At 42.0% G+C, this 22,886-nt stretch overlaps 1 protein-coding gene across 1 annotated transcript; it reads left to right on the plus strand.

The window, feature by feature from the left end:
- The first annotated feature begins 9,023 nt into the window (after positions 1–9,023).
- Positions 9,024–18,514, plus strand: LOC135989824 (large ribosomal subunit protein eL39-like). The gene is made up of 2 exons (XM_065636888.1): positions 9,024–9,119; positions 18,089–18,514. The coding sequence occupies exons 1-2, from the start codon at positions 9,024–9,026 to the stop codon at positions 18,236–18,238; spliced, it is 246 nt and encodes an 81-aa protein (XP_065492960.1). The 3' UTR covers positions 18,239–18,514.
- Positions 18,515–22,886: the final 4,372 nt, after the last annotated feature.

Here is a 22,886-nt window from a genome sequence, read left to right on the forward strand (position 1 = left end):
AAAAGTACAAGTCTCTTCAAATTTTGTGATGAAAGTAAATGTCGTCAGCAAATGGAGAGGATGCCAAGGATGGAGGAAGACCGAGACACACCTGAACTACTGTGATAAATGAAATCAACAACTTGTTGTCTTTAACAAAACAGTGCTGGTCCTGTGACACATACCATAAGCTGTCATACTACATTTGTTATACTTCAGCAAAAATTGTGCACAACTGGCAGCTCCCTACATGTCCACTTCTCTGTATCAGATGGCACCTGTCACATTCTGTGCAGCTGTGCTTCACTTAGTGAAAAATCAAGAGGGTAGCAGAAGTGACTGATTCTCTTATTGGTCTGTACTTGAATCTCTGCTATGAGACACAAATACACTCACATTGGACATGCATTTAAGGTAATTGACTCCTACAAATTTTATTTTCAGCCACGAAGAATGTTTAAGTCATCCGAAAGCCCACAAAACTCTGCTCCTATAGAACCAACATGGATAAAATAGCTCCAGTGGAAGAAGCTCGTTGTCATGCAGGTGGGTGGAGGAATTCTGTAAGTTTATCTCATTTCTGGAGCTCTGTGAAACAACTTGATAGGATCGTTTTAAGGCTTAGATTTTACTGCATACCTGTAATGTACTTTTGGTGTAGCAAAGTAGGTTTACTGAATGCTTTTAGTATCTGAGTTGCTTTACAATGGTGGAGCTGTGTAACTGCATACCCTCAGACTTCAATGCAGATGCAGGTTTGCAGAGGAATTCTCACCTTACTTCATTATTTCAGATTTCAGTAGAACCTCTTCTTTGCTCCTTTTGGTCAGCAGGTACCACTAGACCTGACTGCTTTGCCCATCGTGCTACTAACAGCTTCCTTATGGGATTTTCTTGCTTTTAGCCACCCCTGATGACTTGCAGCATGCATTTAAGGGACGTCTGTGCCTAGTGGTGTAGGACACAGAGTACTGGTTTCTCCTCACTTCTGGCTGACAAGTTGCTTCTAAACACAGATGCAATGGCCTCAGCTGTTTTACTGGGTAGGTAACTGCTGTCTCAGAGTTCTTACGCCACTGTAATATGAAAAACAAGGCTAATATGAAGATCAATTAACAATGCAGGATGAGTAAGTCCCATGAAAGCAAGAGTGGGGTAATATTGTCTTTCAAATTAAGATCCAGTCGATCTTGTTTGTTAAACCATCTCTGGACATCAACAATATGAGACAAAGCTGTTTGGTGCCTTTGCTCTCTTAGTGCTGCGTTTACCCATTGGTAAACAAATGGAATTTAGGCCTCTAAATGAAGGCTACATAGCACCCCTGACCAGAGCCTGAATGAGAAAGGAATGCCCTTGAAGGGAAGAAGCACTCACCATCCCTGCCACTGTCATGGGAACTCTTTCTGGTGAAGCAAGCAAACTATCTTATTTGAAAGCACTATGTTTCAAATGGGCACCATCTGAAGATATCAGAACTTTCAGGCAACATTTGTGATATTTGTGGAGAGCAGAGCCTCACAAAGGTCCTGAAGCTACAAACTTTGCTACACATGTACTCCTCTGAACTCACACTGGTGGTGATGGGATTACTAGCACAATGAGCTCCCACAGGAACAGTGGAAAAGATCATAATCATTACACTACGAAATCAAAATCAAGAATGTTAAGATAAAGTGCCTAGAATTCAAAATAACCATCTGCAATAGAATGTTTTTCCAAGTTTGCTTGTAAGGTACCAGCATTTGGTAAGATACTTCAGACAGCATGTTTCAAAGTGGAAGAAGTGAATGTTAATCCCTGTCAAGAGCAGAACAGTAATTTTAAGTGCATAAGTGATACATCAGTAGCGAAAAGGGCTCCTAGAAGACAGACTTTCAATGTGCCTCCATATCTCACATGTAAATAATTTTTTTTTCTTTAAAATATTCAATAGTGCAAATTTTGATTTGTCATCAAAATTCTGGGTTAGTTGCCAGCTCTTGAAAGCAACTCAGAATTACTCCTTGTTTTTAAATAAGAATTTTAAGGATTCAGACCTAAGAAAAAGTATTTCTTATGTGAAAATAGGTGATCATACGACTCCTACTCAGTCCAACAAAAACAGAAGACTATCAAATGTTGAAAAAATACATGAAAGCATTAGTTTTCTTTTTCCTTATTCCCTCTGGAATCATTTGGGTCCCAATCCAACACAAGAAGTTCCACATCCTTATTTTTATTTATTACTGGTTTTGCATTATTGCTCTGCAAAGTAGGTATAAAATGTTACAAATTAGAACAGAAGTATTTTATAAGCACTTTGTAGTGGTATAAATAATGAGAACTCAAATAGAAACAGTTTTTCTCTCCTTCAGAAATTTTTTGAGGTTCTTTATTTTTCCAGCCCCAAATTCGGATAAAAAGCACTTTCAAAATCTTGAAAGTGTTCATAACTAAAAATTAGAAGACTACTCAGTTTGAGCATCTTAAATACATTGTTTCAACAACCTTGGGACTTTTCACTTCCACTCGACCACTTAATTTTAAATGTTTTCTAATTTGTTTCTGAATCTAAAATCAGAAGATTTTGTGCCAAAATATGTAAATGTACGTCTGACATTTTCAAGAGCTTGAAACTAGTAAAATAGAATAGTTTGCCAAAAGTTATTCTACCCCACTGAAAAAAAAAACCAAACCAAACCAAACCAAAACAAAAAACAACAAAAAACCAAACCAGGTTGGACAAACCACGAGAGCTAGGAAAGCACGCCAGGTCAACTATAACAACAAGAGATCACAAAGGGCAGTTAAGACACAGTTTAGATTCCATGAAGCAAACTGGAAATAAACATCCACGTGTTCAGTTTTGGGCCCCTCACTGCAGGAAAGACCTTGAGGTGCTGGAGAGAGTTCAGAGAAGGGAACGAAGCTGATGAAGGGCCTGGAGCACAAGTGTGATGAGGAGCAGCTGAGGGAACTGGGGCTGTTTAGCCTGGAGAAAAGGAGGCTGAGGGGAGACCTTATCACTGTCTGCAACTACCTGAAAGGAGGTTGTAGCATGGAGGGTGTTGGTCCCTTTTCCCAAGTAACAAGCGATAGGACAAGAGGAAATGGCCTCGAGTTGAGCAAAGGGAGGTTTAGATTGGATATTAGGAAAAATTTTCTTCACTGAATTGGCAGTCGGGCATTGGAACAGGCTGCCCATGGAATTAGTTCAGTCACCATCCCTGGAGATGTTTAAAAGGTGTGTAGATGTCGTGCTTAGGGACATGGTTTAGTGGTGGACTTGGCAGCATAATGTTAACAGTTGGATCCAATGATCTTAAAGGTCTTTCCCAACCTAAATCATTCTATGATACTATCCATTGGTTGAACTATAATAAAAACCGCGAGGGCCACCATTTTAAACCAGGCTGCTGCTCATGCTGCATTATCAAATGTCATGCAGACTTCCAGCTCTGTGTGTTCTTGCCATTGTCCACTGCTCTCCAGCTCTACCTGTGCTCACCTGGCCCTCCCTGGACACCTCCGCTGGGGACTGGTCACCCTCTGCCCTCTCTTCGTGTGTTTGGCTCAGCAAAACTGCACCATGAGGCTACCACCACAGCTTGTGACTGCTGGCACAAGACATCCCAAGAAGCTGGCTAGAAGCAGCTCATGCATCGGAGGGCTTCGTGCAGCACCAGGCTCTCTCCAGCACTCCCACAGGAAGGACATCTGCAAGGACCTGGGAGAGATGGAGCTCCCCAAATGGACAGCAGGCTGCCAAGAAAGTGCCCTTGAACCTGCCTCTCTGAGACCCCCGAGTCCTGCTGCACAAGCATTGAGCGACAGACAGATACACTCCAGGTGCTTGACACCACTGGCGAGTCCCTGCGCGGGGTAGAAAGGACCAAGAAGTAAATATGTATTTTCAATAACTCTCCAGTTATACAAGAAGACTACGTAAATCCATTTAGGGAAGTGAGGAAGCCACGCTACAGCAACACCATCATCAGCTGGTAGACAATCACGTAACAACCACAAGGAAAACCAATGCAATATGATGTAGCTCCATCTTCCCCCATAGAAAAATCAATCCATCATGGTGGTGATCATATTTAAACTCTGTTTGCAGGTAAGACATAGCTTCTAAATGCTAACAATTTCTAAAAACTACAGGATTTGGAAGCTATGCTATATTCCAATGCTTAGCACTTTCCCTCTTCTGGTTATTGGCATCCCCATCATCACAATCTTTAAGTGACTTCCTAACAGAAATGGCCTTTTACTGAATAAAACAAACAGACACTATTCTGCATAAATACAAACTGTGGGACCAAGTAACGAGCCTCTTGCCATACAGGTCAGCTATGTCAAATTTATTACGAGGTCTCAAATTTTTTGCAGAAAAATTTTATATGAGAATTAACTCCCTAAGGCAAACAGTCCGTGTAAATCTTGGAACAGCATGTACAATGAACATACATGTACACATGCACTTCTACAGACTGTGTGATTAGGTTTTCTTACACTCAGTGGGAGATGTTCAGAAATTTATATGTATATATATATTCAATGGTATTTTCTACCACTTTTGACAAGTTTTAGTTGCATGTTCATTATTTTAATTCAGAAAGAGAAATAAATTTATGTTTGCCCATGAACTCTTGCACTGGTATCTCTTACCTTTTCTTCTATATTAAAACTACATCTAGTGTTTCTCATATGAGGTTTCCTATTTGTATGGAGAAAGTCCATCTCCCCTAAGTATTTATGTTATGTAATCTGTGAAGAAAGATTTAATTATATGGAGGTTTTCAAGAAAATCAATTATGTGGCCCAAAAGCACATTAAAAGTTAGATTTGAAAATTTTCAGCATCTACTTCTTTCATATTTCTGTTTTAATTCCCGGCTAGATATCCATTATGAACCTGTTAAAACTACTTGCCTACTACCTTTTAAGAAATTGGCTTTCTGGTTAATGAAGAAAGAGCTGTTTCCCTAGTGTTGTCCTTTACAACCAATGTTATCCTTTCTTATAATTTCCTCTATCTACAATTCAAACGGTTTTGCCCTACAAGACTAATGCAGTTTTAGCCTCAGCACGCTCTAACAAAGACAGCTGCTATTTCCTATTGTGTCTAAATAAAATGGACTTCATTTAGATCAAAATGTAGAATATATTGTTGTCTCTTGCAGTATAATTAAAAAAACCCCTATTTGTTTAATTAGAAAATGTCTCAAGATGAGGGATATGTATTCTGGAAGCACTGGGAGATGGGGTTTGTTATACATACGCCCAGCACCTCTCCCTCTTCTCCTGGTAGGCATGGCTCTGCAACTGGTCACCACCGAGGTAGAGTTTTAGCTCAGTCGGGACAAGTCAGAGCTGCAGCACAGGGTGTGATCTTCCTTTGGTGGCCCAGACAATGATTATTTCCCTTCCTGGTCATGGCTACACCTCATTATTGAATGAGGGCAAGTGCTGATGAAAAAAATCTTGTTTCTAAAGATTACAGCACCTAACCTAACAACAGAGACAAAATCTAGAGATACAGAAGTCACTTCCCCCTGCTGCAGAGGCCACGGTGGGACAAAAGAACAACCTCTTAACCTACCCCATCTACAGGTACCGAAGGTCCTTCTCGTTTCAATTAGCCAAGTCCACGCACAACTGAGAAAGTTGGAGTGCTATTGCTATAATTATTTTATTCCTTTTCTTTCCATTTTCCTGCCTTTCCCACCCCTGGGCTCTTTAAAGAAAGACTCCCAGGAGCTTCCATTCAAGTGGAATGAAAACAGAGTCAGTGGGGGCTAACTTCTGCAGCACAGGTTGTTGTCACCAGTGACCTATTCAACGGCAGCAGCACCAGCCTGGCTTTGTCTTCTGCTCCACTAAACAAACCGATGGCAAACTCAGTCCTGCTGCAGAAGTGTTGAGAATTAAAGAAAGCACAAAGGGAGCCGGCAGCAGGGCTGAAACATTTAGTGGAAATAGGGGAGCTGGTCAATAAAAGGGGATGGAGACTGGATCAAAAGGGGCTGACTTACAATGGGACATGGGCTAAAAAGGGGTGTGCAGCATCCCACAGGTCAAAAATAGCAAAAAATTGTGCTCCTGAAGCTGTCACCTTCTGCACAGTAGGAAGGGATCTGGGAGAAAGAAGAAAGGCAAAGCGAGCGACTCAGCATATAGGCAATGTACAAAGGAAAAAAAAAAAAAAAAAGAAAACATAAAGGGTGAAATTCTGTGGGGCTTGCAACAAGCTGAGACCACTGACCTCGATGAACCAAACAAAAGAAATGTTTAGAGAAGATATTGGAAAGAAAGAAAAACAAAGTATGATAAGGGAGAGTGAGATTTTGGTTAAGGCATTCACCTGGGACTTGGGAGAGCTGGGTCCATTTCAAAACTCTGCCATATATTTCCTGTGGGACCAGAAGTGAGGCATTTAATCTCACTGCAGTCTGGTCCTCATCAGTGAATAAATACTCAGGGAGAGGATATGACATGTACTTTGTGTGTTGGGTCCCCTGAGCTCAGCCATACTTCACTCATGTAAAAGAAAAAAAGTTTGTTGAAACAAGTAGATGTGAAACATTCCGAATTTTGAATTTTTCTATTTTACAGGCATTTAAATGGGTCACATTATTCTCAAATAAGTTTTCAAAGCATTAAACTTCCAAACACACCTTTTGATAATTTTGTACCTTTGAGGTACTGAATACAAATATCTGACAGGTGTCCAATGAATACAGATATCGGAATGCCAGCCAGAGATTTTTCCCTTCTCTCTTTTTCTGTGTTTCCTATTTTACCTTTTGCTCTTGTGTTGTGTTCCGAAAGCCCTTCTCTTCTGGAAAGGTTAGAAGAGATGAGAAAGAGTAAAATTGTAGCTCCTGTGACTTTCCCAAACTGGGGGGAAAGTAAGCTAAAACATTAATGATATTTGAGAAAAGTAATTTCCTCACTTTAAAGGAGTTTGGCACATTTTCAGTGGAAAGGGAAGTATTTTTTTCATCATTTCTTCTTTTATGTAACTTCATTTAATTTAAGTATATTTCTCTCCTTAACTTTTTGCAGAAAGAAAGAAGACCAGAAGAGTAAAACAGCTAGAGAAAATATAATTTCTCTGGATATTAAAAGACCCACACACATTTCAATACCATTTTCCTTCCTTAAAAACTTGAAATAAACCCCTGGCCCCTGACATGCAACATGAGAAAAGACACCCTATTAAACTCTCTTACCATCCTCGATGAAAATAACACCAGAGCCTTCTGGATCATGAGAACAGACCCCTGCACTGGTCCATGGGGTGACTGCAGCCAGAGGGGAGCACATCTCGTCTACCTCGAGGTAACAAACTGCTTCCCTCTGCCACTGCAGAAAATAAGGCAGGCAGGTTCCTATACGCGGGTATAGACCACTGTTACGTGTCCTGGACAGTATGGGAGGTCTGCCTGTGTCCTTCAAACCTCTGTGTAGATGGCACGAAGATCGCTGCCCCACGGATGAGCTGCTATTTGTCAGGCAGGGCCACCTAAGCGAGCCTAGAAAAGGCCTGAGCTGCCTAATCATCAGCTGGTCTTAACTATGCTAGTTCCACAGAAATAAATTCTCAGATCTCTCCTCAGAGTTTAAATGCTGGCCACCTGGCTGATAGTCTCGCAAGTAATAAAATAATTCAAACAGGTCAGGTTACCAACTCAGAAACAGTGAGGGGTTTTTTTTGCTTCCTGCCACGGAGGGGAAAATTTCCAGTCTCAGAATTGGCCATCATTATTAAATGCACACATGGATGGGCTTTTCGGCCGTGGTATAAATGACTTAAAGCTGTGATTCAAATAGGTCTATAAAGTGCTTCTATGATGTTCCTCTCCCTTCTTTTCTGCTTTTTTTTTTTTTTTAAACTGTCTCTGCTCCACTGTTCTTTGAAGAGATAAGCCCTTGAAAATCACCCTTCTTAAGGTGTAAACTCGGTGACTGTACATTATAGTTAAACATTTGATTTGTTATAGGCTAGAAAAATAGAGAACTTGAAATCTCTTCATGGTGTATTAAAGGTCACACAATTATAATAAAATCTTGCTCCAGCAGCTCCAGTCACAGACAAAATCAGTCTCAAATTTCCAGTGAACAATGAAGTCCCCACAGAGTTTCAGCTTCCCTGGGAAACCAGGGTATCTCAGGCTCTGTTGACTTTAAGTATGTCCTGAATGTCCATCGTAAAAAACGTGTTACTCAACACAGTCACAGCTTTTGCGAGGTCCTCCGATTGAAAATACGCTTTTTATTTCACAGCCATTTGGGGCATCACATTTTTCTGGTTTCTGAAACTTAAAAAGCAGCCAGCTCTACTCTGCTTGGGTGAGACACTACCAGCTTGAATGTCATTTCGTAGTATTCCACGCATCAAAATAAAATAATAGTAATACAGAACAAAAATCTACATCCTCACAATACAAACTAATCTTCCAGCTTCCCATCAAGCGAAACATATTGACAACTGACAATAGGCAATTAATAGATTAATGAGCACAGCTCTTATCTGTATACATTATGAGTTTATCTGGTTGTAACAGGATGAACATAACATGGGCCTGTACTCACAGGAGTGCTGTCCCAGTAGAAATGAGATCACTGCAGCAAGATATGAATGCAGTATTTTGATTACCAGGTATTGCTCAATGGAACAGAACCCCCCCCAAACACTTTATTCTATACATTTTTAAATTATTCAAGGGCAAAGAACAGAATATAATTTAGTAGAGAGAGAATTAGAGGAAAAGGTTTTACGAAAGCAGGAGAGATTAGGTTTTGATCCAGGGTTAACACCACCGCCTCTGGCACACACAGAATCTGTCAAGATAGGTGATGGAATGTAAGAAAACCACCCCTTCCACCTAAAACTGAGTCTAAACCTGGTGATGTCTGCAGTGCTAAATGATAAAATTAACTTTAAAAATCCTTTGAAAGCTCAAATAAAAAAATCAGACATACAAACTTGTTTTTCAGTGGGTCTAACTCCAAAAAAATGGGGCTGTTGTTTCTGATAGCCATAAGCTCATTCACACCATGGATAAATTTGGTCCATGGAAGTACAGAGGTGCCCTGGGGGATGATGTGCTTCACATGAAGCCTGCAGAAAGGCAGTCTTTCCAAATGACAGAGGTAGGAATGCAAACAAAGTATGAATTTGGGGTGCCAAAGTACTATTATCTCAATTGTATCCTGATATTTCTCCCCAGGTCCCTGGAGATACACTTGCCAGTAACAGATCTCCCCAGCTCTGTGCTTACACATTCCCCATTTCCACCATGGGAGGAAGCCAGCTTTGCTTTTCTTGTGCCCACAGCCAAGTTCTGTCTGCTTTTCCTTGCATGCGTAATCTAAGTTGTCTCAATGGGGCTATTTGTACGGATAAAGTGAATTTGCCCTTGATAGCATTATAAAGTTTCAAAATAAATATTGTGATGTTTTGGAGGTTGGCAAACACAATCTGCAATTTGCTGTGTGGAAATTGTTGTTCTGCTCCAGAATTATGCAGGCTTTCATAATGACTAACGACATGAGACAAATGCAGCATGACAGTTGCATGTTGATCATTCTATACAATTTCACTCATAGGCCATTTATTGGGTTTCTTTCAGAGCCCAATGCAGCTAAAAGAAAAACACCAGTGGAGTGAACTTTGGATCAGGCTTGACGTGATTCCACTGTAATATGCTACAGAATCAGAACCAAGTGATTTATTCTGATTTGGACCAAGCCTCCATATGAAGAGGGAGTCATAATCCTGATGATGACACTCTCCTGGGAATGTTGCTGTGGTGGTCTCAGGCGCTGCTGTCTCATCTGCCTATGCAGAGCAACACGTTCCTCTGTCCCCCCATGGCAGAGGTCTCTGTCTGGCTGCTGGTAGTTAATTCCAGCAGTGGAGCAGGGGAACAGCTGCAGGCAGGAGCATTTAAATTGCAGAAGCAGAAATCACCAGAGGACATCTCAAAGCTTGGTAACCCTCTCTACATCTGGCCTTCTGCTGTTTGAAACAACCGTCATGTTCAGACAGTGGGAAGGGGCTCAAAGGCTCCTTCTGTGCATGTCTGTTTGGATGGCAAAAGGAGCTATACAAGCCCAGAGAAACACAGTGTTATTATATACTGCATTGAAAAGGGAATTCGGTTTGTGCCTCATTTTTAAGAGCTAATATCCTTTTATCTGATCAAATGGTAAACAGCACAGGTAAATCAAGTTTTGATGGCATATGTATTTGCAAACAGAACTTTATATTCAACCTTTTCTAAGATGATCCCACAAATCTGTGTTGATATCCTCTGTGGTCACATTCTTTAAGAGCCTGGAAAACAGAACAGCTTCCCATGCACTGCTTTAAACCATATACACACACTTCTACATTGCCTAATTGAATGGGACCTTCTAGGCATGCAGTGAAAAGCAGCTTTGGAAAATCACCGTAGAGAGGGACAGAATGTTTTCCAAATGCTGAATTTATTCTGTTCTCGGGTATTCTATTCCACAGGAAACCGAATGAATATTCCCCCACTGAGAACACAATGCGTCATTCAAACAAATCCCTCAACAAGGCGCTCTGCCTTGGGATGATGTGTTCACGGATGCCACCCAGAGCACCCTGCTGCACTAAGCTGAAGTTCCTGGGCACCGCAAGGGGGAAGGTACAGACAGCATGGCACAAAGACTGTGAGACGTTACAGTTCTCTCAAACACATTCCTTTCTTGGGCACCACCAGCCATCTTTTTAGATGGATGCCTCAGGACTAGTCTGGTACAATGGCCTTGTCACCTTGCTTTGTCACTCCTCTTGCCAGGGTTTGAGACACTGATACACTGGAAGGCACCACAAAAGCACCTGTGCTATGTCCTGGCAAAACCAAGCCATGAGTGCTTAATGCAGCTCAGTACACTTGCTCCTTATCTCCATGGTAGAAGTGGGAGACACATCCCAGGTGTTCGCCCCCAGCATTTCTGGAAAAACTCTTTTCAGTTTTATAGCTCAAGCTGGGATCTATCTTTTGTGGGGTTTGGGCAGAACTGCTGACAGAACTATCAAGAAATAACCCCTGCCTCTTTTACTGTGAAATACATCCCAGATTAGAGAATAGGAAACAAACATGAGTGGAGCAGCTGTGATTAGCTTCTTTCATACTATGAAATGTGGCATACACCAAAGAGATCACTGATTAATTTTGGTACTTGTGGAGAAGCACTGAAGAACAGTAGCCCTTCGGTCACCAAAAATTACTTTAGTTCTTTACGCACGTGGTGTCCGCTTGTTAAATTTTTCATACAGAGAATTAAAAAAAAAAAATCTGCATGAACCTGTGTTTGAATGTGTGGACCAAAACCACCTCAACAGAGCACAAGGGGAAGAAAAACAATGACTGAGAGCAAACATCTCTGGCTGCTAATAGACAACAGCTTCTGTTGACATAAAATGGTGCTGCTCCATTAAGGTCATGGGAAGCAGTAATGTTTTATCTTAGCTAAGAGTATCTGGACATAACTGTTTCTCACTTTTATATTATAATGAATACTTTAACATACTTAAACATTTTCCTGTGGAGGAGTTAATGAAGCAATGCTTAGATCTGTGGACACATTTACGGCCCTTTATTTAGGTTATAGTGAAAAATAAGGTCCTTTAAGAAATCAGCCACTTGAAACAACAGGAGTCATTATCCAAAACAGAGAGATAGTGAAGCGTTTTAAGCAGCAGTTGAACCAAACAGTTACCTTCAAAACTAGTCTTGTAATACTGAAAGAGGCAAGACAAAGGATTTCAGACGCACTTAAATATGAGCCAGAGGGGTGGTGGGGAAGAAAAAAAAAAACAGACAGCAACTGACAAGAGCGGTGGCTCAATGATTCTTGAGACCCGATAGCAAATTCATTAACCATTGTACAATCTTTCCTATGCTCAGGAAAGGCAATGGGGTCTTGTACTTTATTTGCAAATAATGAGGAATGCACTAATGGTAGAACCAAATTTGGCATTAATTCCCCTTTTCACTACCAATCTCTGCTGCTCCTCCCCAATCTGGAAAACCAACTATCAGTTCGGCTCAAAAGGAAAGCACAATGCAAAAGTATCAAAAGCGAGCTGAAGAGAGCTACACGCACATTCTCCCCTCTCACCATCAAAGCACGGCTCTGTTCTCCCAACCTCTTTGGCCCTCTATCGTGGTCTGTAAAACAGAAATAACACTGCAGAAGAGAGTAAGAGTCACAGATCGTGAACTCTGGAAGAAGTAGTTCCCCTTCTGGCCTTCAGCATTTTATGTCTGCAGTACCTCTCGTATGGCAAGTGCTACCTACATGGGAAATAATCTGGTTTATTCTGTGCACAGAAACTACTTTCATTTAAAATATTTGTCAAAAGCCACCAGTTTCAGATGCATGACTGACGAACCCCAATTAAAATAGAGGAGGCTTTAATACAAATATAAAGCTGTTTATAAATCTCAGACTTCATAACATCAGCTGTGAATGTAAAACAGCAACAATTTAAAGATCAATTGCCTTTTCCTATGAGATCCCCCATACTGATTTCTGAGGACCTAATGAAATAAAAAGTATTTTAGCATATGCTTCACTAATTAGTTTGGCAAGGCCTTCAGTATCAAAGTTGTGTGTATTTTCACATAGGCTTGGGCAATTCAGCTCAGATTTTTCACTATTTGCGTTTCTGCACTAATTGTGCTCTGTGCCATTTCACACACACAAAAATATATTTAACTGAGCTTGGAATTTATCATTCTTCTGAGATTTCTAAAAATATCCTTCCAAAAAAAGCTTAGATTGAACTTGACTGGAATGGGAGAGGCGGTGCATACTTTTCTTTCCCTTGCAGCTCCAAAGTCCTTCAAGTAATGCTGTTTTTGTAATCTTGGCATCACATTTCACACTCAGCTCACAATGGGCTGAACTTTCTGCAGATGAAACAACTTCTCATTGGAATACATCATGTTGTTCAAACAGAACCTTTTAGGCTTTAACGATCTCCCAGCTTGTCACAGACAGGGATGTCCTATAAAACCAGTTGTGGGGCTCCTAAATCAACAATCTTGGGAAAGGAGGTAACAAACTTCCTAGGTTACCTATGACACCTCAGGAGATGCTTTATCCCATTTCGAATAGAAACAGGAATAAAAAATACTCTTTTTTTTCTCAAGTCAGTGCTTCTGAATTTTTGTTCCGTCTACAATTCTCTTGTTTGCATCTCATCTCATATCCAAACATCCCAATTAAGGTCTTCCAGCAATGCAGAACTGTTAAATACCACCTTCTCTGGCCTGATCACTCAGAGGAGCAAGAGGGCTACAAGGAGGCAAGAAGCAGCACTGAGACAAGTGATGCAGCAGAAGAATCCAGAGTCTTGACACAGATTTACCTGGCTGCTGAAGTACTGCACTGTCTTGATAGCATTTTCCACGCAGCTCCAGCCCAGGTTTAACTTTGGGTTTATTGCAGGCAAAAGCTATCCAATGCCAGTCACTTGTGGCTGGCAGTACTTAGAATTACCTAACAGTTCACGAGAGTACTCTAGAACACTCAAAAGAAGCAGATGGGAAAAACCCTGCTACACACTGAACTCCCCAAACAAAGGGCATATTCACATGCAGAGCCTGTCCTGCCTCTCCACAAATAATGACATGGTGTGCTAAGGAATCTTCCTACACTTTAGAGAAATAAAGAGAAACAGGGACTACTTTGGAAGGGATTTGCAAAAGGTAAGAGGGTTGAGGAACTGCATTCCTTATTTTTACATATTAATTTTCACCTTCTCGCAAACAGATGTACACATTCATGTGCCTTTGTGTGGCATTTCTCTAGTAAATATCAAATACTCATTTCTGAAATTAGGAGGAACATGCTCATGGTTTATGTGCTGCCTCTAAGAACACCACATCTATTCAGTCAAGACAGTCTGAACAACATTCTAAAATGTAACATGGTTTACCTCATCAAATGCATTGCTCCTACCGAAACCAAGTACCAATTGGCCTACATACTGCACTGTGCACAGCCATTAAATAAAGCTCCCAGCATTTTACCCAGCTTGGACAATCACACTGGACGACATACCTGGATCAATGTGGGAGGTGAAGATAAAGATCAAACAGCTCTGGAGATGTCCTACAGAAGACTAGTAAACAACCGGCCTCCATAGAGAAAGCTGGCAGAAAAATCAAATCACACTGAAATTTATTGAAGCTTAAAGCTGCTTACAAAAATGGCTCAAGGTGAACAATTAATTTCAAACCAGGCCAAATTGAGGAAAAGAAGCTTGATGCACATACCAATTTTGTTCCTCAAAGTCAAGAATTGCCTAATCAATAGTAGTGCTAAAAGGAGATGGGCGCTCTCAGGGGTACCATTACAGAGAATCACATTGGGTTTTAGGCCACCTGGCTCCCAATTGCTTTAATAGACATCACGTGGCTAAAGCCCAGTCTAAAGCTTTAAAACCTCACTCCTCGGTCTTCCTGAACATCTACTGCTGTCAGGTGGCAAATGCGAAACAGCAGGAGGGGTTGTGAGATTTATTCCTGTATTGAGCAGTACTAGAACATGCCCAGGAATTTGTGCTGCTGTTGGGAGTGTCAGTTACTGAGTGAAGAAAGGCGAAGCAGAAGAGGGTAAAAGGGGTGACTGAGAGAAAGTGAAAGAAACTGTACTTAACCCTTCCTCTGTTGATAGCAGTCTGCATCAGGTACTCATATTGCTAGGCTAATCCAATCAGTCCTCCTCTTCCATTAGCTAAAAATAAACTAGGAGTTTTTAGGCAATGCTCTGACTGCTCCCCCCATTCCAAATTGTGCTCAACATCTTAATGGAAAACCTTCAAAGGGCTTAAGGTTTTAAATCAAATAAAGAAGCAGACAAAAGGAGAAAAATCCAATCAGAGCAGAAAGGGTTTGGCTTATAGAAGAACTGATTTTCTTTCCATTTTCAACAGCGCTGAACTCCACAGGAGAAGTAGCTGGAGAGACAGAAGGAAGAGGGAAAAACAGGAGAGGAAGGGTTTCTTTCACGCTCATTTTATACATAACCTTACGCAAGGAGAGGTGGCATCCTGTCAACAAGATCTGGGCTTGATCTGAGTAGCAGTTAGCTATGGGACAGTGAGCACCCTGCTCACACAGCTCCAGAGCCCCACATGGACAGGACCACCATGCTTGCCCAGAGAAAGGCAATGGGAGCTGGCCTTGGCAGTGGCCTCCTTGTGAGAGGTCACCTGGTGGTGGGGCTCTCGTAGAACATCTGACTGCCAAGTAATTGCAACCACTTTTTAACAGGAGGTGGGGGAACATTGTCATGAAGAACAACAATTCAAAATGCTCCTAAGTGGGAGTGGGTGAGGAAAGGGAACAGAGGAAAGACAGGGTGTTTCAAAAAGATGGACCCAATTTCAAAATGGCCAAAATGCTGGTTTGGGTCCAGCTTTTTGAAACACCTCATAAGTAAACCAAGGAACTTAAAACAAAAACACACAAACAAACAGACAAGGCTTGTGTACTATCTACCTTCCTGCCAACCATTTAGAAGACTGCACAGCTAAAGTTTAGAAGGGTAATGATCAGACACTGGTTACAAGCAAAGGAAGGAAATGGAATAATTGTCACCAAAATAGTAGATAGTTGTTTCAAGCATGCAAAAGCTAAGAAGTTTTTTAATATGTTTATATGAGCCTGAACATTATTCACAGTATGACCCTTTTCCATTGAATGCTACATACATTGTATGTGCTTTAGAATAATAATAATTAAAAGCAAACAAACCACAACAACAACCCCCAAAAAATCCAACACCACAACAGAATGCCTTGAGCCAAAGCAAAACCATATACTATAAGAAACAGAGAGCATTGAGATTTCTATTGAAATAAAGGACAGAAACCTGATAAGACCTGAGTGTGTAGAAGATGGTACTCGCATGTCTGACCCATATCCCATTAACTTGATAAGCTTTGAACGCAGCTATGAGTGTAGGCCTGGCTTATGAGCCACAGAGGATTTGCAAGTGCTACTGTTACGCTGGCTTTTGCAGTATCTTTCTTCATAGACATTAGAGCCAAACCACATCAGTTCCCCTTAGCTGAGCTGGATCGGCACTTTGGAAATCCTAGTGCCCAGGAAAGGTTTAAATCCTCACATCTGAGGAGCAAGAGCAACATGGAGCTTAGCTACTGGCTAAAAATGGCTCAAGAAAAATGAAGGTAGAAGAATCGGCAGGAAAAAAGAGAAACAATGAACAACAAAATGGAGAGGGAAATGAAATAGAAAAAAAAGGTACAGCAGGGGAGGGAGAATAGGAGAGAGTATGGGAAACAGTAAGGGGAAGTTAATCAAAAATAAGGAGAAGAAAATGAGACACAGAGGAGGGTACTACAACTCACAAAGGAAAAACAAACCAGAGACAAGAGGTATATTGGAGGCAACAGAAGGAAACAGTGAAGCAACAAGAGAAAGAAAAGGGAGGGGAAAAGGTGTGAGAAGCTTAAAGTGGCAAGACATACCAGAGAAGATGAGGGAGAGAGGAAAAGGCAAGTAAAGAGAAGGAATTGTACAGCGAAAGGACCAGAAAGAGGAGAACAATCCTAGGGAGCCTGCTGTGGTGGGTCGCAGAAGAGTTCACAAGCCCATGCACTCCAACTATTTCTTTTTGATTCTGTGTCATTGTCAGGCTTCAGACTGCAGCTGCAAATTGTTTGTCTGGCAGTTCTGGTAGGTTTGATTCAATAACTCCTATAAGAGGGCAGGCAGGATATCAATGCTGCTTTATTGCCTTTTTCTCTGCCTACAATAGCAATCCTCCAGTTATACAGTATTATAAAGTGCCATCACTGGGGGTTGTATCTCAGCATAGTCACGTCTCATCTTCCTAGGCTATGATAAGCTGACAAAGGTAAAAGTCTGAAACTACAGGAGCTTCATGAAATTATTAACATTGAGGCTTAAAGATTGGTGTCAGGGATGTCAGGGCACTGAGCAAACAACAGACCCTCGCTTGCCAAGTACCACAGTGAGGGGCAGCTGCATCCCACAGGATCAGCTCCACCAAAATGTACTTGGTGCTCTGGGTCAAGTCTTGCTCCAGCCATCAGTGGACAAAGCATTAGCACTCCAGAAAGCTGCAGCCACTGGTGGGGAACAGGAAAAGTGTCTCACACAGTCACGTCAGATGGGTAACATTTCACGTCTCTCTCCAAATCCTTTGGATATGAGCTCTTTAAAAATAGTCACGCAGTGACATTTAACATCAGAGTGGACTGACTGACATGGACTTACCATTTTTCCTCCTGGACGCTGGTTCCTTCAGGCTGCAGGGTTGTCCCTCACCAGGCTGACAGAGAAATTTCCCCAACCTTGACTGTGCATGATCTGTCAATAAAAAGAGGCTTTCAGTTACACAACGCTGTCAAATAGCACCTTTTACAAACACTAAATCCAAGTCAAAAATGTCACAGCAAAACAGCAAAATCAACCACAGAGAAAACTACCTGTGAGGCATTTTATTGGTGTGTCTTTTAAAAAAGAAAAATTCCTGGCTCATTGTTCTGGTTAAAGCCACACAAATCAGAGCAAAACTTCTCATTTAGGCCTGGTCGTTACAAACAGTCGGATTAGCTGAATAAAGAGAGGCCCAATTTGTCAGCTTAAACTTTATCTCCTATATATACGTACATAAAAATCCCTGTTTCTTTGTAAAAAACATAGGTGGATGTCTTTAAGGTTGTGCTTAGAAATCATAGTGACTTTGCACTGCAGTTGATTCCATATATTTCCATCCATTTGAGTCACACTGTTCAACTTCCTACTTATTCTTAATAGATTAATTTGCGATTGCTCCCTCGACATTTCAGCCTTTCATGATGAAGAGCAATTCCTCTCATTTCACTCATCAAGGCTCCATATAATAATGAAAGTGCTCATAGGTCACCTCTGTTGAGCCTTATTTCCTTAACCCCTTTAGCCTTCCCACCAATGAGTGTTCTTAAACCCGGAGCTGTCTGGGCTAAGGCAAAAATGAAATTTATTCTGCAAGGCGACTGCAACCGAATCCATACTGGATCAGTTCTATAGAAAATGTGACTATAGCCATGTGATTTCAGTTCTCTGACACGCTTCCTCGCCAAGAAGCAGAAGCAGAACCGGCCCATCCCGCAGTGGATTCGCATGAAAACGGGCAATAAGATCAGGTACAACTCCAAAAGGAGACACTGGAGAAGGACCAAACTGGGCTTGTAAGAGAGACTGTCTCCTGGGAACTCTAATGTCACTCGTCTTTCTGCGTCAGATGGATACACCCCCTCTGTGATTCGGCAACCCCCAAGTGATTCCTTCCATAATGCTGGGCTGCAGTCCCCCGTGTCTGTTTTTATAAGCCAGTCTGGGTTATTGATGTAAACTGGGAAAGCCTTGAAACAATTTGCATCTGAAACATGAAGACTGTGTTCTATTAGTGTTTGTTCCTTCAGGCATCAGCATGAGTATTGGCAGTGAACAGGTTTGCTAATAAATATGGACGTTTTTTTTTTTTTTTTTTTTTTTTTTAAAAAAAAAAATTGTCAGCCTCACCTCCATCCCTGGGAAAGTGATGGAACACCTTATCCTTGGTGCCATCTTAAGACATATCAAGGATAAGAGGGTCATCAGGGACAGTCAACATGGCTTCACCAAGGGGAAGTCGTGTTTGACCAACCTCATAGCCTTTTATGAAGACGTAACAAGGTGGATTGACGATGGCAGAGCAGTGGATGTGGTCTACCTTGACTTCAGCAAAGCATTTGACACCGTCTCCCACAGCATCCTCACGGCAAAACTGAGGAAGAGTGGACTGGATGATCGGGTAGTGAGGTGGACTGCAAACTGGCTGAAGGAGAGAAGCCAGAGAGTTGTGATCAATGGGGCGGAGTCTGGTTGGAGGCCTGTATCTAGTGGAGTGCCTCAAGGGTCAGTTCTGGGACCAATACTGTTCAATATATTCATCAATGACTTGGATGAGGGAATTGAGTGTACTATCAGCAAGTTTGCTGATGACACCAAGCTGGGAGGAGTGGCTGACACGCCAGAGGGCTGTGCTGCCATCCAGCGAGACCTGGACAGGCTAGAGAGTTGGGCGGGGAAAAATTTAATGAAATATAACAAGGGGAAATGTAGAGTCTTGCATCTGGGCAGGAACAACCCCAGGTTCCAGTACAGGTTGGGGAATGACCTATTAGAGAGCAGTGTAGGGGAAAGAGACCTGGGGGTCCTGGTGGACAGCAGGATGACCATGAGCCAGCACTGTGCCCTTGTGGCCAAGAAGGCCAATGGCATCCTGGGGTGTATTAGAAGGGGGGTGGTTAGTAGGTCCAGAGAGGTTCTCCTTCCCCTCTACTCTGCCCTGGTGAGACCTCATCTGGAATATTGTGTCCAGTTCTGGGCCCCTCAGTTCAAGAAGGACAGGGAACTGCTGGAGAGAGTCCAGCGCAGGGCCACAAAGATGATTAAGGGAGTGGAGCATCTCCCTTATGAGGAAAGGCTGAGGGAGCTGGGTCTCTTTAGCTTGGAGAAGAGGAGACTGAGGGGTGACCTCATTAATGTTTATAAATATATAAAGGGTGGGTGTCACGAGGATGGAGCCAGGCTCTTCTCGGTGACAACCAACAGTAAGACAAGGGGTAATGGGTCCAAGCTGGAACACAAGAGGTTCCACTTAAATGTGAGAAGAAACTTCTTCTCAGTGAGGGTGACAGAACACTGGAACAGGCTGCCCAGGGGGGTTGTGGATTCTCCTTCTCTGGAGACATTCAAAACCCGCCTGGACGCCTTCCTGTGTAACCTCACCTAAGTTTTCCTGCTCTGGCAGGGGGATTGGACTAGATGATCTTTTGAGGTCCCTTCCAATCCCTAACATTCTGTGATTCTGTGATTCTACATTGTCACAATATCCTTTTGTTTGTTTGGTTGGTTGGTTGGTTTTTTCCCCCAAGCAGTCATACACACGGAACTGCTGGGATTTTTCTCTAATAACCCCAGGTCTCTTTTTATTTTGATACACTGAATAATATGAACTCTGCTGTGGTTCATGAGCTCTAGACTTACTGTTGTAGCCACTGAAAGATGCAAACCCTCCTCGGCTTGGTAAGCATTGCTTCTTACTCTTTGCTTAATCTTTATGTTTGGCAGAATAATAAATGTCTCCTATTTTACTTCTTATAATCTTTCAGAATAAAATTGATAGGTAAGATCCTGAGCTGCTGTAAGTTGGCGTGTCCCTAGCATCATTTCAGTGGTCCAGCTTCACACACTAAATAGACGCTCCAAAACAAACCTGGAGGGCAAGAGGCCAATTTTAATTTTCCAGTTGTTAGTTATGACCAATAGCTGTTTCCTAAGTTGTGGCCGTGCTGCTTCACAATTTACATTTATGTCGGTGGCAGTCCTGACACAGCCTGTGGGCAGGCAGGATGTTCCCGCGCTGCAGGAGAGGTGCAGCTCTGGGTGCGAGTGAGGGGTAGCTGAAGGTGACCAAAAGTAGCCCTGTTCTCCCAAGAAATATGCATTAAAAGAACAAGTCATCACATTTTTTTAAAGAACAATTTTACATTGCAACATACTGCGGGATGTCTCTTTTTTTTTTTTTTTGTGCAATCTGTCCATTCCACAGAAAACAAAATACTTCTGACCAGCAACATAGCACTAAATAAAACAACTGCTATTCATACGCATAGCCTTGAAGGTTATGCATCTTTAGGGGGAGGAGACAACAGTTAGTTCAAAGTAATTCAGTGCTGATTGGGCTGGGGATAACTTTCTGGCAACTAAGGATAGGATTGAGACAAAAAAATCATTTCAAATAACTATGGACGAGTCACAGGATAGGAACACCTTTCAAGTCTCTAGAGACCTCGAATTGATTAGAACTGGTCTGCCACTTAGATGGAGAAAAGCTATTATCCCATCGCTAATCTCTTGAGCCATTCAGTCTCACTTGAACCAATTTTTTCTTCAACAAGCTATTTTACATATTTCACTTAGCCCACAATCTTTATGGGAGAAGCTTGTCACATGATTTTTGTAAAAAGATAAATACCCTTCCCCTTTGCATTTCTGTTTATTCTTGGGTTTGTTGCTAACAAGACAGAACTGTTACACTTGTTCCTCCTCTTCTCTCCTTATGGAACTCTGGTTTTCTTGCTACCATTCCAAAATACAGCACTTTCTTAGTTTTTGGAAGAAGACCCAGCCTATAACCGTGTGTTCTAGAGAATTTTTTTTCCAGATAAATGTAAATGTATTGCCCTCAGATGTCATAGCAGTCATCAGTACAATGCTAATACCTCCTCAATAGCTCTGCAGCCCAAGATAGGTCAAATCCAGGATTTGCAGAGTAAGAACTAAAGCACAGCACTGCTAAGGATCAAACTTGCAAAAGTAGTCTTCATTTTTAGGTGCATTTACGGGCACCAAAAGGTGGGCGCAGTGCCCACAAGTACACAAAGAAGCTGTAATTAATAATTAAGAATGTCTTAAAAATTAGACCTTTGGGGTCTGCTAGTGGACTTGCAAAAAATTAAGACATCTATATCGCAAGCCATTTATGAAATGGGGGCTGCAAAAGAGGCAGAGCAAACCTGAGAGCAGGGAGGTTGGAGCCACGGTTTGGTGACAACCACACCAGCCCCGCAGGAGAATTCTTTCTGACGAGAAAACAAACAAATGTTCCTGCTCCAACCTCTCTACTTCTCTCACTGTTTTTCCACTATTTCATGTGCTCAGAGGAGCCTTTTTTCTCTACTTCGTGCATTCTCTTCCTTAAGCATTTTCCCTGTAGTTTCTTCCCACCACTGAATTTACTCAGCCTCCTCCATCACTCCCAGAATTGGAGCCCGTGCCTTCAAAAAACCTGGGTTTTCTTCATTTCAGGCAGCTAATCCCCCTCCCACTCACCCGGCAGGTTACGCTGAGGAGCAACACCACGTTGATACTGTTCCTCTGGCAGCAATTAGCATCAAATCAGCACCAGGCTGTTTATAAAAGGGGATGTTGCTATAATGACACTATCAATTCTTCCAAACGTTGTAGCTATTTATCAAGTGGTTAAAGTAGAGTAACTTACTCCAGTTTTACCAGCCTATTTTCCATTGTAACTTAAAAGGTTTTACTGCCTCAAGTATGGCACTTGGACTGCTAATAATTTTGATTTTATTACATTATCATATTTTTTAGATTTATTTCTAGGTTTTGCATAAGATTCAAATTCTTACCCAGTTTATAAAATAAGATAAATTTATCTTGGTCAAAAATCACATTAAGATAATTATCTTGCCCTTTTGGCAGATAATTTTGTTTGTAATATATTGAAAATACTTATTTTTTGTTTTTCTAACCACTCGCTCTTGCAAAAGTGGCTATTTTTTCCTGATGCGGGCAACTGTCTCCCTCTCACTGCCAAGAGCTGTCACATCTCCTCCTGTTTTCCCCTCTCCATTAGGGGAAAGCCAGATAAAAGGTTTTCCAGCAGGACACCGCAGCCCCCTGTGCTCGTGGCAGGGCTGAGGTGCCCGCTGGCCATGCCACACTGCCACGCTGGCCACCCGCGGGGGTTCTCACTCAGGCGGTCCCACGCGACAGTTAAGGTAACACTGATTGGAGCGAGGTGTCGGCAGTTTGCACCCTGACAGGCACCGTGACAGCCTCTTTCCTGGCCAACGTGCTCTGCTATGAGCGTAGCTTTATTGTGATCCTCACCGACTCCCTGCTTCTCTCTGTTAATGAAAATATTAGCTGCTGATAGCCAGCAGAAAGGACCACTTCTCAAAGACTGAACCGAGGTCACTGGCTCGTTCCTTCTCCCTTTGCCCTCTCCACCAAGCCTTGGTATCCCTCAAACTGCTGCCCTGTCTCCCCT

The sequence above is a fragment of the Caloenas nicobarica genome, chromosome 5 (genome assembly GCF_036013445.1).
Source record: "Caloenas nicobarica isolate bCalNic1 chromosome 5, bCalNic1.hap1, whole genome shotgun sequence".
NCBI classification, from domain to species: Eukaryota; Metazoa; Chordata; class Aves; order Columbiformes; family Columbidae; genus Caloenas; species Caloenas nicobarica.

What these genes read in the sequence shown, in the direction of transcription:
- LOC135989824 (XM_065636888.1), top strand. Translation starts at nt 9,024, where the DNA reads ATGGATAAATTTGGTCCATGGAAGTACAGAGGTGCCCTGGGGGATGAT. An exon ending in AGTCTTTCCAAATGACAGAG is followed by an intron (nt 9,120 to 18,088) that starts GTAGGAATGCAA and finishes ATGTGACTATAG; the next exon opens with CCATGTGATTTCAGTTCTCT.